The following is a 19,317-nucleotide window of genomic DNA, read 5'->3' as shown; positions in this document are numbered from 1 at the left end:
GAACTCAAAAGTTCAATAAAATGACATTCTAAAGCGTATAATTTCATTTTATGGCAAAAGAAGAGCATAACAATTAAGGCTATATCACTTAGGGTACTACATTACATGATTTATCGCTTCAGCAAATACAAAAAATAAAATAAAAAACACATTCACTTCTATTAGGTTTGATACGTTTTTCAATCATTTAATGTTTAATTTAAATTGCGACAAAAAGGATGAAATGAACACTTATCACATCTAAAGTGTTGAACCTAGATATGATTGTTTTAAATCCGCTAAAAATTTGTAACAGACGTGATAGCAAAATGGTTCACTATATACGTATATCTAATATACATCTTTAGTGATTAGTAAACGATGTTACAGGTAGTGTTCATCAATCCTGTTTTTTTTTAAAACGTAATTAGTATGATTTAACATATGTAAAAAGTGTGAATACAAATAACAAAATACTTAGTTCATATTAAGAGACGTGCAACCTATTTCTAATTATTTAATCACATTGTCACTTAACTCAAGATGTAATTCCCAATATTACAATTTTTAATTAAGTAATGGTTTTTCATATTTTGTTTGTATATTCGTATTAATTGTACTTATACACGTGATCAACTGAAATGTCCATTTCTTAATCTAGAGTGTTGTATTGATTAAACTTTATTGCAGGATAGGTGTTTTGTGATATCATTATATAAGTGTCTTAGTTTCAGTAATGGCGTGAAACATGTTTAAATAAAATGCAAACACACATAACATTTCTTCCTACAGACGCTTTATGTAGCCATGTGTTTGCTGATGTGTGTGGTGTTTGTCCCGAGGGTTCGCACCGACCCAGTCTCTAAAGTAAAGGACGCTGTTAAAGAATGTGCTAAAGAAAAATGGGGTAACTTTGTTTGTATATTATATTTTATATAATGATGTTTTGTGTTTATTTCTTTATTCACACTACATGTATAATATACGCTTAATGTTTTATAGTATTTAAAGACTAGGGAAAAATAACATGTCCCTCAAAATGTAATACATCTATAAAGTAAACAGTACTTTTATAAGACAAAAACAGTGAATATCAGTAAATAATTAATTTAACATTTACATGCAAGAAACCTGAGTCGCTTCTAGCGTTTTCTTTGTTCATGTTATACGTGTCACTGTTCAAATTTACTGTCGGTTTGCTAAAATCACAATACATCGAACAATGTTTAATTAGCAGTAATTAGTTTGATGTTTCAATTTATAAATTGTAAAAACTAAAAACTAGATTAATGTTTATGAAATGTTTTTCCACTGACATGTTAATTTGCGAGCTGGCAGCTCTTTTACAATGCATCAACATGTTTACAAGATGGCGCCCGCCTATCGTGCCTAAGACGTTTACCCCTCGCGCATGATCGAAGTTACAACTTAATGAAACTAATTTAACATGCGAACCATACCGTATATATAGAACCTTACTTAAGTATGTATTGGTCAATTTTAAAACGCCGTGCACACGGTAAATAGACCCCATTGTATAGCAAACCGTAAACGTTTTTTGTACGCACAAACGTGAAGGTCTTATTAAAAATCAAATATGTGAATGATAAAGTTTTCAGACTTTAAATTCATAATGAAATCATACATTTAAGTATATAATGACTCAATCGTTTAAGATTCCATGCTGCATAAATTGTAATGGTCGCTAGATTAAAGTTAAGGTGACATACACACACTCTAACAACAAATATAAGTAATGTCATTCTTAAAGTCAGGATAAACATAATTACCTCAGGTATCAAGATTGCCACTACTAAGTAATTGTGTTTGGTATTTAAGCCAGCCCCTCCAACTGCTTTGGTTGCCCTTTACGGAACGTCCATCAACGAGGTCGCCCCACCGCTGCTGATGCAGCCGCTGACCGGGACTTTGCAACCATGATGGCCTCTGTTCGCCAAATGCGCAAACAGTACGTGGTATTGACTTCTCGTAGGAATCATAACGTCATGTATGCACATAATACGTAACTATGTGTTTAAATAACTGGTTAAAATAGACTCTTATATAATTGGTATGATGTAAGGCATTTCAGAGACTTCTAAACGTACTGTGAAGACGGTTAAGAGGATAACCCATATTATTAAGTGTGGCATATCAGATATTCAATTACCCTTTATATTATGTTCTATGTCACGAATGTTAAATAGCAACACACCAAAATAGTTAGACGCGCTAGTATTTCAATAACCTACATCGGAACACAAAATATGTTCGCACACCATCTTTCAATAAAGAAATAGAATAACCGCTGTTTCAAACTTAAATGCTTGAAATCTGCTTCACATACTGTCGAAGTTGTCCAGGTAGCCAACCATATTGCGTATAATATGGTGTCCGCATCGCTTTTCGGCGCCGTTCATTATAAAGAAGTGAAATTCCAGCTGCTGGAGCAGTATTGAATTCTTATTATAAACAATTAGTTAGCCCTTTATTTAAGGCAAGTGGCCGATTGCCCAAACAATACAAAACAGCACATTTCAAAACAACATAAACACATATAAGAATAAAGCTGGGGTCACCGCCTTGGAACGGTCAATTCAAAGCATTGGGAGTTTAAACCGGTTTTACAGCGCTCAACCTCACACTTGGCCCAGCAATATTCAAGTAGCAAACAGAATCGAGCTCATAGCGCGGACACCAAGAACGAATTATACGCAATATGGTTGGCTACCTGGACAACTTAGACAAAAAGTGAAGAAGATTTTAATCATTTAATTTTGAAACAGGTTGAGCTCATATCACACTGGCTGCAAATCAAACATTTTAACCATGCGCCGATGAGTCTTGTCTGATACATATTTTAGCAAACTTCTTGTTGCACAATACTTTGTTTCTTTCCAATGTAAACGACGGCAGCTGTTCAAAACATTAAAGCTACTGTATATTTTTGGTTGGCCCAATAATCCAACCAAATAACAAATATTGTGAAGTTGGTTTCGTAAACTGTATACCCTGGGCAAAAAATGATTCGTTTTGTTTGTTTACCAATGACGCTTTTGCACAATACGTTGAGGCAACTGCTTTGTGAAAAGGCACGAATATCATGTTTAATAGGTGTTTCAGGTCACCTTTAATAAACACAGTCTACATGTTTGTTTAACCGTCATAGTTGTGCAAACAGACGGTGATCTCAATTAACTCAGACGTTTAAACCCAGCAAAGGGAAAAATCAATGACCATGACTGTTACTTTATCGTGTCAAAATATAAGCGTGATATATGCGAAAGAAGTTATGTACACAGTATGTTTTATTGATTGATTTTTAGACTATTTGAAAGTATGACAAAAGCGTGTTACAATATCTTAAATAGTAATTTGAATGAACATGTTAACGGCTTGCTTTTTTACATTTGACTTTAAAAGAGGATTCAGTGTGTCTGAGCTTGAACAGGACACTGTGTTGGCGGAATTCCAGCGTCTACTGAAAGACCTTCCTTTATGTTCAAAACCGACTGTCCAATGCAATGCTAAACAAGGGTCCGGTTCATTAATGGCACATGCAACAATCTGAAGAATCCCACGTGGGGAATGTCAAGAGCAGCCCAGCGTCGTCTACTTCCTGCAGCATACGGTGAGTTAAAATGCAAATTATTTCATCATTGGGCTCTTGTAGACATAACGCTCATATGAGAGATTAGTTTAGATTTAATGTAGATGTTAAACATGTTCACTTATGCTTGCCTTTGAATTGGGTAGTGTGTATGAACTCATTGATATAGGTTCATATTAAAATGTTCAGTATAATTTGTCATTCAAAAAAGCTACACAATCACACAACTCATCACTATATAATGAACATTTGTTGTAAAACAATTTATGAAGCTGCTTGTCTGTTTTTACAAAATCACGACCAGAATGTATTTCCGAGTTTCCATTGAATGTTTAAAAACTCTTTTAAACATTAAATATTATTAATGCACAAACATGTAAAAATGTGTTAATGGCGCCATTACTTCCGCTCAAATCAGATGACGGTTTGAACCTTCCTCGGTCGCTGGGTATTGATGGAAAACCACTGCCGTTCCCACGCAAGATAAGCAACACAGTCCATAGGGGTCCGCAGCAGCTTAAGTCACCCAAATTGACCTTGCAGGCCTCTCCGTTTGGTCAGTTCCTTGACCACGACATAATATTAACGCCACTGAGCACTGGTAGGTGTTTTTAACGCGACGATCTCTATTTCTTGTTAATATTTTCTTATATGTCTGTGTAATATCTGATTTATAATATGTTTAATTTGTATACAAAAATACTCTTGTTATATATATATTGTTTTATTCAGCTGGGGGCAATTGCTGTGCGAATAATGACGAGTAAGTAATGCTCTGAAATAAAATCAATACAATTAAACGACATAAATATATAATGTTTTATGGACAAAAAGAAATGACGTTTTCATAGCATATGCAAAATAAGTTCAGTACATGGACTACGTTGCATTAGTTCCCGACTTCGGAACCGCGAACTGGTGTTGACAATATTTGAATATATGCATAGGCGCAGTCATGGCACTTTCTGATATTAATGTTATAGTACATTTCTTTACAATAAGAACAATAACAATCTGGAAACTAATTGTAAAATTGTAATCTTTGAACAGTTTTATAGCCATGAACTCTCTCGCTCTATATGTATCTGTAATGTTGTTTCCTTGCGCGTTCTTAGGGCCGAAATCATCCTTTATACATAATATAATATGAGAACAGAGAAAACAATGTAAGCATTTCTTGTTCATTAAAATAATAACTGATACTAACGCATGTCACAATTAACAGGCGCTTTTCTTGATTAAATTTAACCCATTTACATCTTTTTTTGACCCACCAATAGTCGAGACAATTGTTTCAACATGAACTTCGCTGAAGATGATCCTTTTGTTCCACGGTTCAAGGCCGGATACTGCATGGAGGTTCCGATGTCTGCAGGGATCCTCTGCAAGTCATCAAGTTTGTGCAGGACGCGTTATGTATTACGTTAATACTGTTTAGTATGTGTTAAACTCATAGTTCAAAGATGAGCACATGCCGATCACGTGGATTGTATTTAGAGTCACATACCACTAACTGATAGCACGCATCCACTCTAAAAACATTCATAATTAGGTCAATAAACGATGGAACCGGTGAACCTGTCAATTGTGTGCATCCTGGGCCCATGTTGTGTATGATGTGGTTTAAAGTAAATTAAAGGATGGATAGGAAAAAGGGAAAATGTTGAAGATTTAGGAAAAGGTCAATATGTAAAATGAACCCAAAATGAACACAGTAGTATTCCATAGTCAAAGAATTATAAAGGATATGAATAGACATAGAACTATATTTTAATAATCACCATCTCATTAGCATGCAGTCTTCTAGACAATTATTATCTGACTTTAAGATCCTAATTTCATAATATTTCCTGGTAATAATTGTATGTGTCAAGTCTGGAGTTGATATCGTTCGTTCTGTTAGTAAAATAACGGCCGATCTACCTTATAGAGAGTTTAATTGGTGAGCTTCTTAAATCAGAAACTTCACATTTCCATGAGTCTCTTTTAAATATGTTACATCTATATTAAAACAAATTGAATGTCCCACTTGTCAACTACAAGACCATTACAAAAAACAATAATGCAAAAATGCAACAAAGAGAAATTCGTTTATTGTCCCTGCTTGTTTGACATTTTAAATTTTTCAAGAACAAACGTAAACATTTTGTTGCACTTGCCGTTGTTCTCTCCTATTGATTTAATTGTTTAAGCCGGTGGAATATTGCAACGTCAGCAGACAAACGATCTAACGTCATTCATCGACGCTTCAAACGTCTACGGTTCTGCGGACGAACGTCTGGCGTTATTGCGAGAGGGAAATACACGTACGTATGCTATCATACAAATTCAACTAATTTCCAGTGGTAGCAGCGCCGATTTGAGAACTGACCCCTTCACAAGCGTATAGTTGGAAATTTATAAATTTAGGGTAGAAGTTATTTGAAAAGCCCACACAATATGGTCCCTGTAAGTTAAAGTGCTAGCGACCATTATTACTGTAATTATAACATATCTTTAATTTAATGTATGGTTATTATATATACATGTGTGCAACAGCAGAAGGAATTTCTTATTAAAATTCTAAAATCTATAAGGAAACCGTGCACACACATAGTCATAGCAGGTGTACTTATATTTAAATTCTATTTATAGCGTTTATGAAGGTAGCACATGGTGCAGATGGGCCCCGCCTACCTCACGATCCAGGTAATACGTGCCGTTCAGACGCGGCCAATGGTATCCGATGCAGTATTGCTGGTGAGGATCACACGTTGACCAAATAATAAGAGATAATTGTTAAAATATTTGTTTAAACAAATGTTCTGTACAAGCAACAGTTATTAGAAACTCTGGATTATCTTTACATAGCAAAACATTTTTTAATAATAATAATCTTAATCTTAAGAAGCGTGTCAGTTTAGTGACTGTTTAAATAAATGTGTAATCATAATTTGCCGATTAAATAACTCATAGAAGACAACATATCCTTTGTAAGTACCTTTAGATTAGTTGTTGCAAGTAAATTCCGGTACGTCGACAAATTAACGTTATATTTCGAATTGATAGTTGCAACAAAACCGCATTCTTAATGTTCGCTGTATGTAAACAATTCGATGAACTTGCAAGATATGATTGCATGTGCCATATTTATATTTAGATGGCGTTGGTTTTAGGTGAACCACGTGTCCACGAAATTCCATCTCTGACGTCATACCACAATGTGTTTGTGCTCGAACACAATCGTCTGGCGAATAAACTTAAGGACTATTATCCGGACAACGAAGAAGCGTTTCAGCAGACAAGAAAACTCTTGATCGGAATCATGCAGAAGATTGTTTACGACGAATTTCTCCCTGCTTTTCTTTCACCGACTGCGATGAAGAAGAATAAACGTGCAAGCTCAAATAAATACAAATACGAATCAAAGCTTGATCCCACCGCTGCCAACATTTTTGGAATAGCGTTTCGGTATGTTTAAATAGATCCTAATTATATACTTCATATTAGGATTTGTGAAAAAAAAAGTATTTGAAAATTTTAAAAAGATTTGTATTATAAAGAACATAACTTTAACTGTAGGATTTTTTTATTTAACTTTAATATATTTAATAGTGCACATAATAACTATTGTTATAAGTATGGCTATATGTATATATACAAACGTACTAACAATTAATTTTAATGTTTCTTCTCTCTGACGTTATCCGACGTACAACATCAATACGTGTTCGTTTAACTTAGCACATATTACTCCACAATCTGACAGTATGGGCCACACTTGGATTCCCACGTTTGAGTCGGTCTACACAAAGAACTTCCAGCCGTTCCGCGAGACCCTTCTCAATCTGACCTTCATGGATCCCAACATGACCTTTATACATTCTGTGAACGGAGGTCCATCTGGGATGCAGGGGCTGCCCATCAGGGACAGGGGCTCTGCTCTCGAGGCACAGAAAACTGACAGGTACTGGAAGTCCAAAAATAAAACAAGCATATAGCTCTTACTATTGCGTTTGTAATCGTTTAAAACCTAAAATGTAGCTTTCCCATCAGCCTGTATGAACGTTTCAAGTTAGTCTTACTTAATGTTTGTCATTCAATATCATAATGTCGTTTAACAAAAACACCAACTAAACCTGTGTGTAAATTAATTTTGAAGAAAGTATTTCATACAACATTAGAAAACGCTATCTTATGATGCACGGAAAGCTTTGCCTCTTGTATGTGTTGTACATTTGAACGGTTATGCACCGTTTCCACATAGATAAAATTATTCCTTGAACAAAACACATCTACACATTTTTTAAATGTATTTATTCGTTTACGTTCTGTCTTGTATAGTTATTTTTCTGCTTGCAGAGTTTCGTAGGTTGTATTCTAGTTAAACGTCTCTTTTGATTTCGTATCAATATTGCTCCTTCAATTAAAGCTTTACAATAGTCATCATGCACTGCTTAAAGATAGCACTAGCTTGTATGTTTACAAAGTGTGTGTAAACTTATACATGTTCTAGTTTTTCATTCGATCTCAAACGTATTAATATAGTACACCAGAGTCTCCATTTGTGATTAATATTATGTTTATTCATTTTGACAATACAGTTGACCATACAGTGCAATTGTTTTTAATTTTCAAAAAACGAAACCAAGTTGTATGGACACATGTCCTTCTTTTAAGTTAACCAATTTGTATCGGAAAATGTTATTCAATGGCAAATGCTAGCAACAATGTAAGCTTATGCAACTTGAGGATTGCGAACTGGTTTGCGCATTATTCATGAATAGCAATGCTTTGTCAGTATTGATATTTCTCGAAAACAACACTTTATTTTAAGAATTATCGAAGACACTGTCTGCAGCTATCTTTTTGTCAACACGTCGGCCGATACTTCCTTCGATCTGGCATCCCTGAACATCCAGAGGGGTCGCGACCACGGTCTACCCTCCTACAACGAGTTTCGTAAATGGTGCGGGCTGTCGTCAGTGAATTCTTTGAAAACCTCCTCACCAAGAGGCCTTGTTGATCACACCCTTGAGACAATCACTCTTCTGAAGGCTGCTGGTTACAGGTACTGTCTCAGTAGGAGGCCTTGTTGATCACACCCTGGAGACAATCACTCTTCTGAAGGCTGCTGGTTACAGGTACTGTCTCAGTAGGAGGCCTTGTTGATCACACCCTTTTGACAATCAATCTTTTGAAGTGCTGGTTTCAGGTACTGTCTCAGTAGGAGGCCTTGTTGATCACACCCTTTAGACAATCACTCTTCCGAAGGCAGCTGGTTAAAGGTACTGTCTCAGTTGGAGGTATTTTTATCACACTATTGAGACAATCACTCTTGTGAAGGCTTCTGGATACCGGTACTGTTCAGGTTGTCGATTTTTAGTATTTAGTTTAAACCTATTTATTTTAGCTCGATTGCATCGAAAGCTTAAGGCTTATATAAACGCTCTCGAGTCCGTTTCCTGGGTCTAGAACCCGTACTTGGTGTCTTTGGGGGAGATCTAAAGAACGCTCTAACGGTGGGGATCGCATCCGTGACCTCCTGGTCGCTAGGCGAACACCATATCCATTACACCACGGCAACCTTAATTTTTAGTATTTGCTAAGCTCTTACACTAAAGAATTTCTGCGGACAATCTGCTTGTTTCCCCCTTCATCAAGCCTGTAGCACATGGCATTTTATAAACACTTAGCATCTTCATGCTACTGAGCAATTTGTGCAAATAGTTAACATGTATTGTAAATATATGTACATAACTAAAATTCATTGTATGTGTTGTATTTGTTTGTTAAATATGTTTGTGAAATAAATGTAAATTAACAAACAATAACTGATTATGTCAATGTATTACAAGAATTCAAAGCAAGCATAACATATCAATGGTAATTATAAAATCATATTGTTTATAAGTATTCACACTTATTCGGAAACTTTCGTTCATACTCAAGTTATGTAAACGGCAGAAAGATGCTAATACACCAGGCTCTACGTTGGTTGTCACCTGCCCTGACATATATACCTAATGTTATTTTAAAGTTTTTGGATTTCGTTTCGATCAAAAACATTCACTGATACGGCTGATATTTATTTTACAGATTGTGTTTTTTTCAATCCGTTTTCTGAAATACGTTGGCCCCAAACCATCGTTATGTAGAGGGCCCCAAGGATGTGTGTTTGTTTCCTCGCAATCAGGGCCTTTATCCTCATGAAGGGTAATTAGTTATCACATATGACTAACCTGATTACGTATCGCTTCAGTTCGCCCCAAGACATAGACTTTTTCCCCAGAGCCCTGAGCGAAAAGCCCGTCTTTGGTGGTACCCTTGGTCCGACCATGGAGTGTATTATAGGAGACCATTTCCGGAGACTCAAGTTCGGAGACAGATTCTTCTATCATAACAAGGACACTGGCTTTAATAAAGGTATGTTCATCGACATAATGGGGCCACCGTCGTTTAAATAGACTAGGTTTCCATCGGTTCATGTGCAATTACAACATAATACATACCTTATTACGACGACCATAGTCAGTACATAAGAGGGTAACACCGTGTGTAATTTGACGAGAATGATAGAATGTTGAATTTAATATTTTCAAAGGTACTGTCGAATGGAAAACTATAGTGTTAGCGCCTGTACAGTCATCTTGAAACATATATGTGCATTTTCTATATTTAGAAAAAAATAAACCGGTGAAACTCCGAATATAAACACAGCGTTTTGTCATGTATTCTTATTAACAATGATGATATTCAAAACGTTTTTGGAGAACCATCGTAGATATGTGATTTAGATTTAGTTATACATAATAAGCGCTTGCGAGATAGTGTAATAGCAAGTGTATTTGCTTTTGTATTTATAATCTTCTAATATAACATAATGTTTTGCTTTCTTAGCACAACAGGCCGCCATTCAGAATTACAGCCTGACCTCCCTGCTGTGTCAGAACTACAACTTCAACAAGATCAATTTTCCAAACGTCTTCAAACAAGCGTGAGTCTGATGTTACAATTTGCTTTATAATTTTTAATTTTTGAAATCGCGTTGAACGGCTTCAGAAATTGTCTTTTGAACAACTAAGTGTTGACTTTATTTACTGTCTTCGAATACAATGCTATGCAGTTTCATTTATCGACATTAACATTGTAATAAAATGAAACACACTTGGGTTTGATTGGAACCAAAAGTCAATAACATCTATCATTGAAAGCCGCATTTTACTATTGCATCCCGTTGAATACCGCTCAAATTTACTTGTGAATAAAGTGTGAACGAATGTATTCGAATTCGTAGACAAACACGCTATTAATAAATTGTGTTGATGTAACAGTCACATTATTTCACCATGAAATTGCATCAGATATTCTGATATACGTTACCCTTTTTTGTTTAGGATCTCGTTAGTATATAAAACACTCTTTATTATTTTCAGTGACCCACGCAGGAGCTGCCAGAAAATCGCCGATATTGACATGAATCCGTTCTGTGTGTCGTCCGCAGCCGGGTCTCATAGACTCAATAACGCAGACGGCGCAAACGTCGCAGAATAAGCAGACGTCTCACCAGACGCAGACGTCGCAGCAGACGCAGACGATGAACAAGCCGAATAGTAATACACTACGCAACCACTGAGACAATAATTGAGAAACTATAGGCATAACATCAGTAATGACATTACATGGGTGGTAATTTATTTACATCTTTTCTGAACAATCTTTATATGGACATGTGTTTGTTTTTGTAAATTTAAAAGAACTTGTTATACGTGTGTAAATTAAGACATGTTAAATATCATTATGATTATAATCGGAAAACATATCGACACTTAATCTGATACGGACTTAACGACTTAAAAACTATTAATATGAATCTTCTCCTATAATATTCTAGGATCCGTCGATATTTGATTAGATAATGTTCAACTAAGCCATTTTTGATAATGAACACGTTAAACAAAATTCATATTACATGGAAGGTTATATTTATTAGTTTGATATTTTAACGTATATTAATATATGTGTTTTATCTTAATATATTGGAAATGTAAATGATAATTTGTATCAAATATTAAAACAATGTAAATATTATAAATGATTACAGGGATAAAATGAGTTCCAATTTCGAGAGGCAAGACTCGAACCGTAACGCATAAGTCATACATATAAGCGAGAATAAGTAGTAGGTGATAATTGATAAGGATGACGACGAGGATGCTGTTCATGTTGATAATTATGTAAGTTATGATGACGATTATGATGATGATTATGATGATGATGATGATGATGATGGTGATGATGGTGATGATGATGATGATGATGATGATGATGATGATGATGATGATGATGATGATGATGATGATGATGATGATGATGATGATGAGAATTAATTAATATACAATGTTTACCAGTCGCATCAAATGTAAAATATAAATTGAAAGAACATATAAAGTCACAAAATTTGTTTTAAATGAGCATATCTTATTACGTCAAAATAACTGTATTTCGGAGTTACTTCTATTGCATTATTGTGTATATTCAAGTAAACATTTTGCTGTAACAGTTAACGATTACTTTATGAACACAATTGTCATAATTTAACGAATTATTTTAAATTGTTTTAAACATTGACAATTTAAAACGGTGCAGAAAACAGGACATGTGTCTATATCTTTTAAATGTATTAACATGTATTGGAATCATTTGTCAAGTATAAAATGAACACAATGTAGAGCAATAGTAATGTGTGTATACGAGAAGTGTTTGCTATTTTATATCAGTAAGTTTGTGTTTTTAAATAAATATGTCATTCAGTTCCTTTATCTACGTATAATTATATGTGTATTGATATTTAAATTGTGTTCCATTTATTAGCTGTAATTATACATAAAATGTGTACGATTTGCTAAAATGAAAACGCGTAATATAAAGGTAATGTAATTGTACTAATCAGAGACACTTTTTACAGCGTAATGAAAATATGTCGTTTGATAAAGATGTTTATTGGCATATTTGGTGTCACTCATGACGGCATATCGTGTTTAAGAAATACTTGTATTGGAAATGAAGCACATTAATAAAAACAAAAACAACAATAACAACTTCACAATAATGAAATATATCGGAAATATATATATATATATATAAATACATATATATATATACATACAATTTATAAATCGTACCTACATTATACTAGCGTTGAAAGTTTGGTTTTTGCAATAGGGAAAATTGATGTTTTATGAGTTAACTTTATTTTTAGAAATATTGTACAAAATATTCGTAGATTTTTTTGTATTTATGTTACTTTAAATCAATGTTTAATATACGTACACAATCGTTAATCGTTTATATTTAAATAATTTGAAATCATTGAGTACATTCAACCAGAATCACTAACGTAGTATTGTCATGAACACTTTTAGTGGGTTCAACGGAGTTAAAGTCCGACATACTTTATGACCATGACTTCATCGTGCATACTCAGTTGTGTGTGTTTATGTTTGAGTGATAGAATGTTCATAGCAAGGGAAGATAACCTGAAATATTAATTGTATTCATATTAATCACAGCCCCTGGTCTGTAAAGTGAAAAAGGCCACCGAGAGTCAAATCGTTCTTTGTTTACTTGTTTAAACCAAATACATCGAAATTTTAAACAGATTAAAGTGATCTCATCGTATTTACAATTTTCCTGTGTAAATTTCTGTTTCAGGACTTCGTGCCTATCGAACCCAACACATAAATCCTTAGTCAATTTTACTCAAAATCAACAATATTTCGTAAAATATTTCGTAAAATAAAGTTAACACATACAAGTGGCTTCGGGTAGCTGATGATAACTTCGTCGTGCTTCCGGAGCTGCCCGAAGCCGATCTCGCGTATGGATGTTCGGATATCGTCACGGGAAATTCACATGCATTTAAGTGTGACACTATACATAAAACGATCATTTTGTATCCCGTTTAATCTATGCTACTTAACCAAACCTGGCGTTGACATTTTGGCTATTGCTAAACGGAGCACTGATTTGTAATGAGTTAACTTTATGTTACGAAATATTTGACGAAATATTTGTTAATTTGGGCATTTATGTGGCTTTAATAACCTCTGCATTTATGTGCGCGTTTGATAAATATATTATATAAATAATTAATCCAAACTCAGAAGTGGTCATACTACATGTAATAATATGTATCTATCGTAGTTGAATTTCTTCACGGTTTGTGTTATAGGGTACTTTTCCCGCTAAAATCCTGGAAATAAACCTGCCTCATGGTAGTATCCAATAGAAAAACAAAAATATGTCCGAAATCATTCGACTTTACCTGTGCTTAGTTTGGTAAAGGCTGTTTAGGTATATTTGCTTTAAGTGAGATTTACCTCGGTATTCACCTTCTGGAAAATCGCCATAGACTTCATAATACTGTTCATTTATTAGAACAGAGTTTGCGACGCCAGACTGATATTGATGAAGCTTACAGTAATTTATGTTCTATTATAAATATTGAAATGTTTGTTCAACTGCAATGCAAACATATAGTAGTTAAGAACTCTGTTAATAACAAAATGAGAAAGTTTAGTAAACCGTGGTGGTGCAACACTTTATCTGTCCTGTGGAATTCAATATGTGATGCAGAAAGTAATTGGCTGAAATGTAAAGCAATCTCTTTGAAAAGAACGCTTAAAATTTGAGTACATCTAAGCTAGAAAGCTTTTTAATAGAGAAGTTCAAAAACGCAAAATGGCTCACTGGGTGTCTTTCCAAAATGACTTGATGTCTAAATGTGAAAATGATCAACACGAGTTTTGGAAAACTATTGGAAGGATAGGTGTTGCACAATCAAGAAAAAGTACTATGCCAATAAAAATTGTATATAATAATGGTTCTGTTTTTAATAATGTTGATTGTATTCTTGCTACGTGGTGAAAAGATTTTAGTGATTTATTTTTAGACAAAAATAAAAGTAATAGTGTTAATCAGTCCAATATGAGGAGAAATCAGAATGCTCATACTGACTGTCAAGTTCGTAATGAAAAAATATCTATTTTTTAAAGTTTAAAAGGCTGTTAAGAAGGCTAAATTTGGGAAATCATGTGTAAATGATGGTATTCCAACAGGTATTTTTTGAAAAATGAGTGTAGCATTTCATATTTGCATGTTCTGTTTAATTTCTGTTTCGAAAAGAGAGTCATTACTTCAGAGTGGAACAAAATAATAATAAATCCAATTCCAAAGTAAAGAAGCCTAGATGCCAGAGACGCTTTATAAAACCGAGGTATATCTTTTTAAATGATAGATTATCAACTTGGGTTGAAAATAACAATACATAAGTTGATGCAAAGAATGGTTTTAGAAAACATGGAAATACTGTTGACCATATTCAATCTCTTACAACTATTATTGGTATCAGAAAGAAGTTAAAACAGTGTACCTTTTGTGCTTTTATAGATTTTAAGAAGGCGTATGATTTTATTGAAGAAGTAGTATATGGTTAAAATAATCAGAGTCAAATATTGGTATTACTAGTAAAATGCTAACAGCAGTCAAATCTTTGTACCATAACGTATTTTCGAGAGTGAGAATCAATTGACTTTTTACTGATTGGTTTTCTGTACACAGAGGTTTGCGTCAAGGTTGCTCACTGTCTCCTCTGTTGTTTAATTTATTTGTAAATGACATAGCTGTCAGTATTAAAACTGCAGATAAAGTTATTATATTAGAGGGTGAGAAGATATGTATATTACTCTATGCATTGTCTTATTATCAAGTAATGAAGAAGACCTTCAGTTCATGTCAAATATTTTAAATGATTGGTGTTATAATAATTGTATGACTGTTAATCCTTCAAAAGTTAATGTGGTACATTTTAGACCAAACTCTGTTAACAGAACTCCATATACTTTCACTTGTGGTGTTCATTCCCTAAACGTAATAGATAAATATACTTATGTAGGAATACTGTTGGATGAGTTTTTTGATTATGAGAAAATAGCTAAGTGAGTTGCCCAAAGTGCCTGAAGAGCTCTGGGACTGTTCATTGCTAACAGTAAAGCTATTGGAGATATGCCATATAATGTGTTCAAACGGTTGTACGAATCTTCAATTTGGCCTATATCGCATATGGTGCAGCTGTTTTGGGAAGAATGTCATACTCCTGCATTAATGCAGTTGAACATAGGGCCCTTAGATTCCTTTTGGGGACAGGTAAATACACACCCATCAATGCTCTTTATGGCGAGTTTGGTTGGCAGCCGCCACAAGTACAACAATTTAGGTATGTCTCACTAATTTTACATAGACTCATTAATATGGATAATAGTAGATTGAATCATTGAGTTACTAAATTTTGTTATACTAAAAGTAATAATAGCTGTAAAAACTGGATTAACAGAGTTCATAAAAAAAATTAAGATGCTCAATTTGTACACTATGAGAATAGTATTATGAATATGTCATCTAGAGATTTCTGTGATTATATTGTTAAACTGGCTATGGATAAATTTATTGTTACATAGAAAGATAGTGTACAAAATCCAGTTGGATCATTGTATAGAGGAAGAAATACATTAAGAACATATGCTATTTTTAAGACAGATTATGAGACTGAAAATTACCTCAGTATGCCATAATAATATAAATATAGATCTGCTTTAGCTAAATTCAGATGTGGAGTTGCTCCCATAAGATTGGAAACTGGGAGATATGAAAATATACCTTAAGATTTAAACTTTGTCCATTATGTAAAGAGTCTGTTAAAAATAAAGAACATGTTTTAATGCATTGTCAAGCTTACTTAAATACAATAAATGAACTTTATGAAAAGGCTAACGATATTAATAGCGAGTTCAGTAATCTCTCAGATATTGATAAAATGATGTTTTTGTTATCCAATATTGAAATTGTTAAGTGCTCTGCCAAAACCTGCCATGATATGTTAAAATATAGAAATAACTATTTTACAATTAAGTGTTTACTTAATAAACACAAGCTTTGTTTGGGTCTCTGCAAATTGCAGGGATATGAACTTTGTGATTGGAAATACAAGTATTTGGTATAGAGTGAAGGGGGTCTGTCCCATGAATTGCTTTGTTGTTGGTGTTCAAACTGTAAGTTTTAATCTACTATGTTTATAATATAAGGTTGAGAACGCTCTTTCGGTTATTCGTTTTCCTTTAACAATTGTAATTTACTGACAGACTCCTCTCTCTCTAATTTCATTGAGTTGCAATGTTACATTGTGTATTACTTTTGCAATATAATCTTGTGCAATTTTATTGTATATATATATATTGATACTATACTTTGTTTAAATTATTATAATGTTTTAACTCTGTGTAGATACCCATTGTTAATCAGTTCACTTGTAATCTGAATATGGGTGATATATGCTTTCTTTTTATTTTTTTAAACATTTTTTTATGTGCGCGATAGTGCCAGGGCTTTACAAAATTCAGTTTCTTAGGTAATTTCCTTTTAGAGCAGTAGTGTGTTTAAGGTTAACAATGGTAATCTGCCTTTTATGACATGGAAGTAGAAAAACTTATTTTACTGGTTATTTGTGTATAATAGTCTCCTGTAAATCTGATTTAGATTGGCCAGTACACGTTGTTATATTTTATGCATTGAATACTTGTATTATACATGTTGTATAACACATGTATTGGATGAGACTTGAATAAACTAATAAACTACAACATACGTTATGTAAGTTAAAATGAAAATGGTAAACCGTGTGCATTGATTATTATGTCGTGTGATTCTACAAACATCGCCAAACATTTGATTCTTTGAGAACTGCCGGTAGACATGGCCATAAGTATACTGATTTTAATATTAAAAAAGTTTACCATGATTTACACATTTACAAGTCAGATAATCTACAAGAACAATCGTCAAATCAACACCAATATCACTATTCAAAAAGAACATAACATTTGGATAGACATCTTAGAGGTTTTCGATAGGCATCTGAATCATACATATTCCGCACAGTCACCCACATACTATGTTAAAACAGCGGGATAAGAAAACGTAACAAATGAATACGGGTCTAGTATACAGACGATAACACCTTTTCGATTTCGTTTAAAAAAAATAAATTAAAAATCCTTTTGGACAGATTCAATGTCAAAATACTAGCGACTATTACAAGGGGTCATTCATATTCAAAACCATGTCATTCAAAGAATAAACAAACTACGATAGTGTCATGTGTTCGTGAGCTGCATTCATATACAGCAACGCCTATCCTATGCCATGACATCACACTCGACAATTTACCTTTAGTCGTTATTCATTGGCGCCAGTCAAGTGTTTCGTCTGGAGCCGGCAGAGCGTTTCGTCTATTTTTAACAATGTAAAACAAACAAATGAAATATTGAGTATTGATATGTAAATCGAAAATATATAATAAAATAAACATTTTTGATAATCAGATAGAAATGAGCTAGTATGTTTCGCTCACTTGCAATTGAAAATGGATTCTACAAAAAACATGCAACTGCGAAATACATTATCAATACAAAAACAAATTCTTCAACATCTACGTTGCTTACCAAATGCTGCACAAACCTGTTAGTTTTTTATATAATTCATTTCTGGTTGACCAACATATTATTTGTCCTTAATCATAAAATGTATAACACGCATCCACGGGTATCGTCTTAAAGGGGAAACGTATAATCCATACAAATTATTTTTATACAATCTTAATTAAAGACGTCAAAGTGTATTATGTCTTTCGAAAATTATATGCAACAGTTAAGGACCATATGATGGCAGTTCTTACCTCGCTGATTAAACATACCCTAACTACTAGTGAGAAATTCTAGTGCAAAGCTTGACATTATAAAACAGCCTTCAATACTATACATTTGACATTAACATTATATGTGAACTTGTTTAAATGATGATGATAAAACGAATGCATACCAATAGATTGTTGTATGTAACGCAGCATAAGCGGAGCGTTTCGCTTATTGTTCCTGTGAATGCAGCGAATCTAGCAATTAATTACAAAATCGATGCATATGGTATCTTGTATTGTTCTTGTGTTTATACTTGATCAATTCTTATAACGTATATAGATCTATAATACAGTATGTATCGTTATTATTCATACTGATTTCATTTCTTTATTGTAAATTTGTAAATGTATTAACAGAATGTTATATTTTGCAATAAGCGCTAAATAAAGAAAAAAAAACACTTCAATACACAGCTAAAGAATTAACGAAACACACTCAACTTTACTACATAATTCCAAGTATAATGGTTCAATTATAAAGTATATATAAATCATGTTTAGCGGAAGTGACGTTATATTGTTGAACGTTACATTGCGCGCCTATTTGATCAGTCTTCTGTGTTCAGTCCATATGGTTTGAAAGTCCTCAGTTTCCGCTTCCAAAGTAGTTCAATGGTCTTCCGGTACCCATCGGATCTTTATATTTTTTCGAGTCCCATGACCCGGAAGTCCGCGACGCTGTGGCCGTTTGTGTAAAAGTGTGCGGCAACCGGGTCATATATATAGTTTAAAACTCACCGACGTGTTGAGTCAGTTGTACTTGCGAGACTCGAATTATTGGGTCCGACCCAATAATAATTGGGTCCGACCCAATAATTATTGGGTCCAACCAACATATTTGGTCAAACCCAATAAAATTTGGACCCAATAATTTGAAGTACAGCACACGATTTCAAGTCAGTTTCTGAATTCATTTACTGCATGTTGTAAAACGTAATTG

General features: G+C 33.8%; 1 protein-coding gene across 1 annotated transcript; it reads left to right on the top strand.

Annotated features, from left to right (window-relative positions):
• Window positions 1-786: 786 nt before the first annotated feature.
• LOC127849117 (myeloperoxidase-like) lies at window positions 787-11,456 on the top strand. Its single transcript, XM_052381838.1, has 12 exons — window positions 787-886; window positions 1,819-1,948; window positions 3,516-3,610; window positions 4,008-4,190; window positions 5,782-5,895; window positions 6,224-6,328; window positions 6,745-7,039; window positions 7,338-7,535; window positions 8,406-8,639; window positions 9,831-9,994; window positions 10,469-10,565; window positions 11,005-11,456. Exons 1-12 carry the CDS (start codon window positions 787-789, stop codon window positions 11,120-11,122), a joined length of 1,833 nt encoding a protein of 610 aa, XP_052237798.1. The 3' UTR covers window positions 11,123-11,456.
• Window positions 11,457-19,317: the final 7,861 nt, after the last annotated feature.

The sequence above is a fragment of the Dreissena polymorpha genome, chromosome 10, assembly GCF_020536995.1.
Source record: "Dreissena polymorpha isolate Duluth1 chromosome 10, UMN_Dpol_1.0, whole genome shotgun sequence".
NCBI lineage: Eukaryota > Metazoa > Mollusca > Bivalvia > Myida > Dreissenidae > Dreissena > Dreissena polymorpha.
This window is presented reverse-complemented; position numbering and strand designations above follow the sequence as displayed.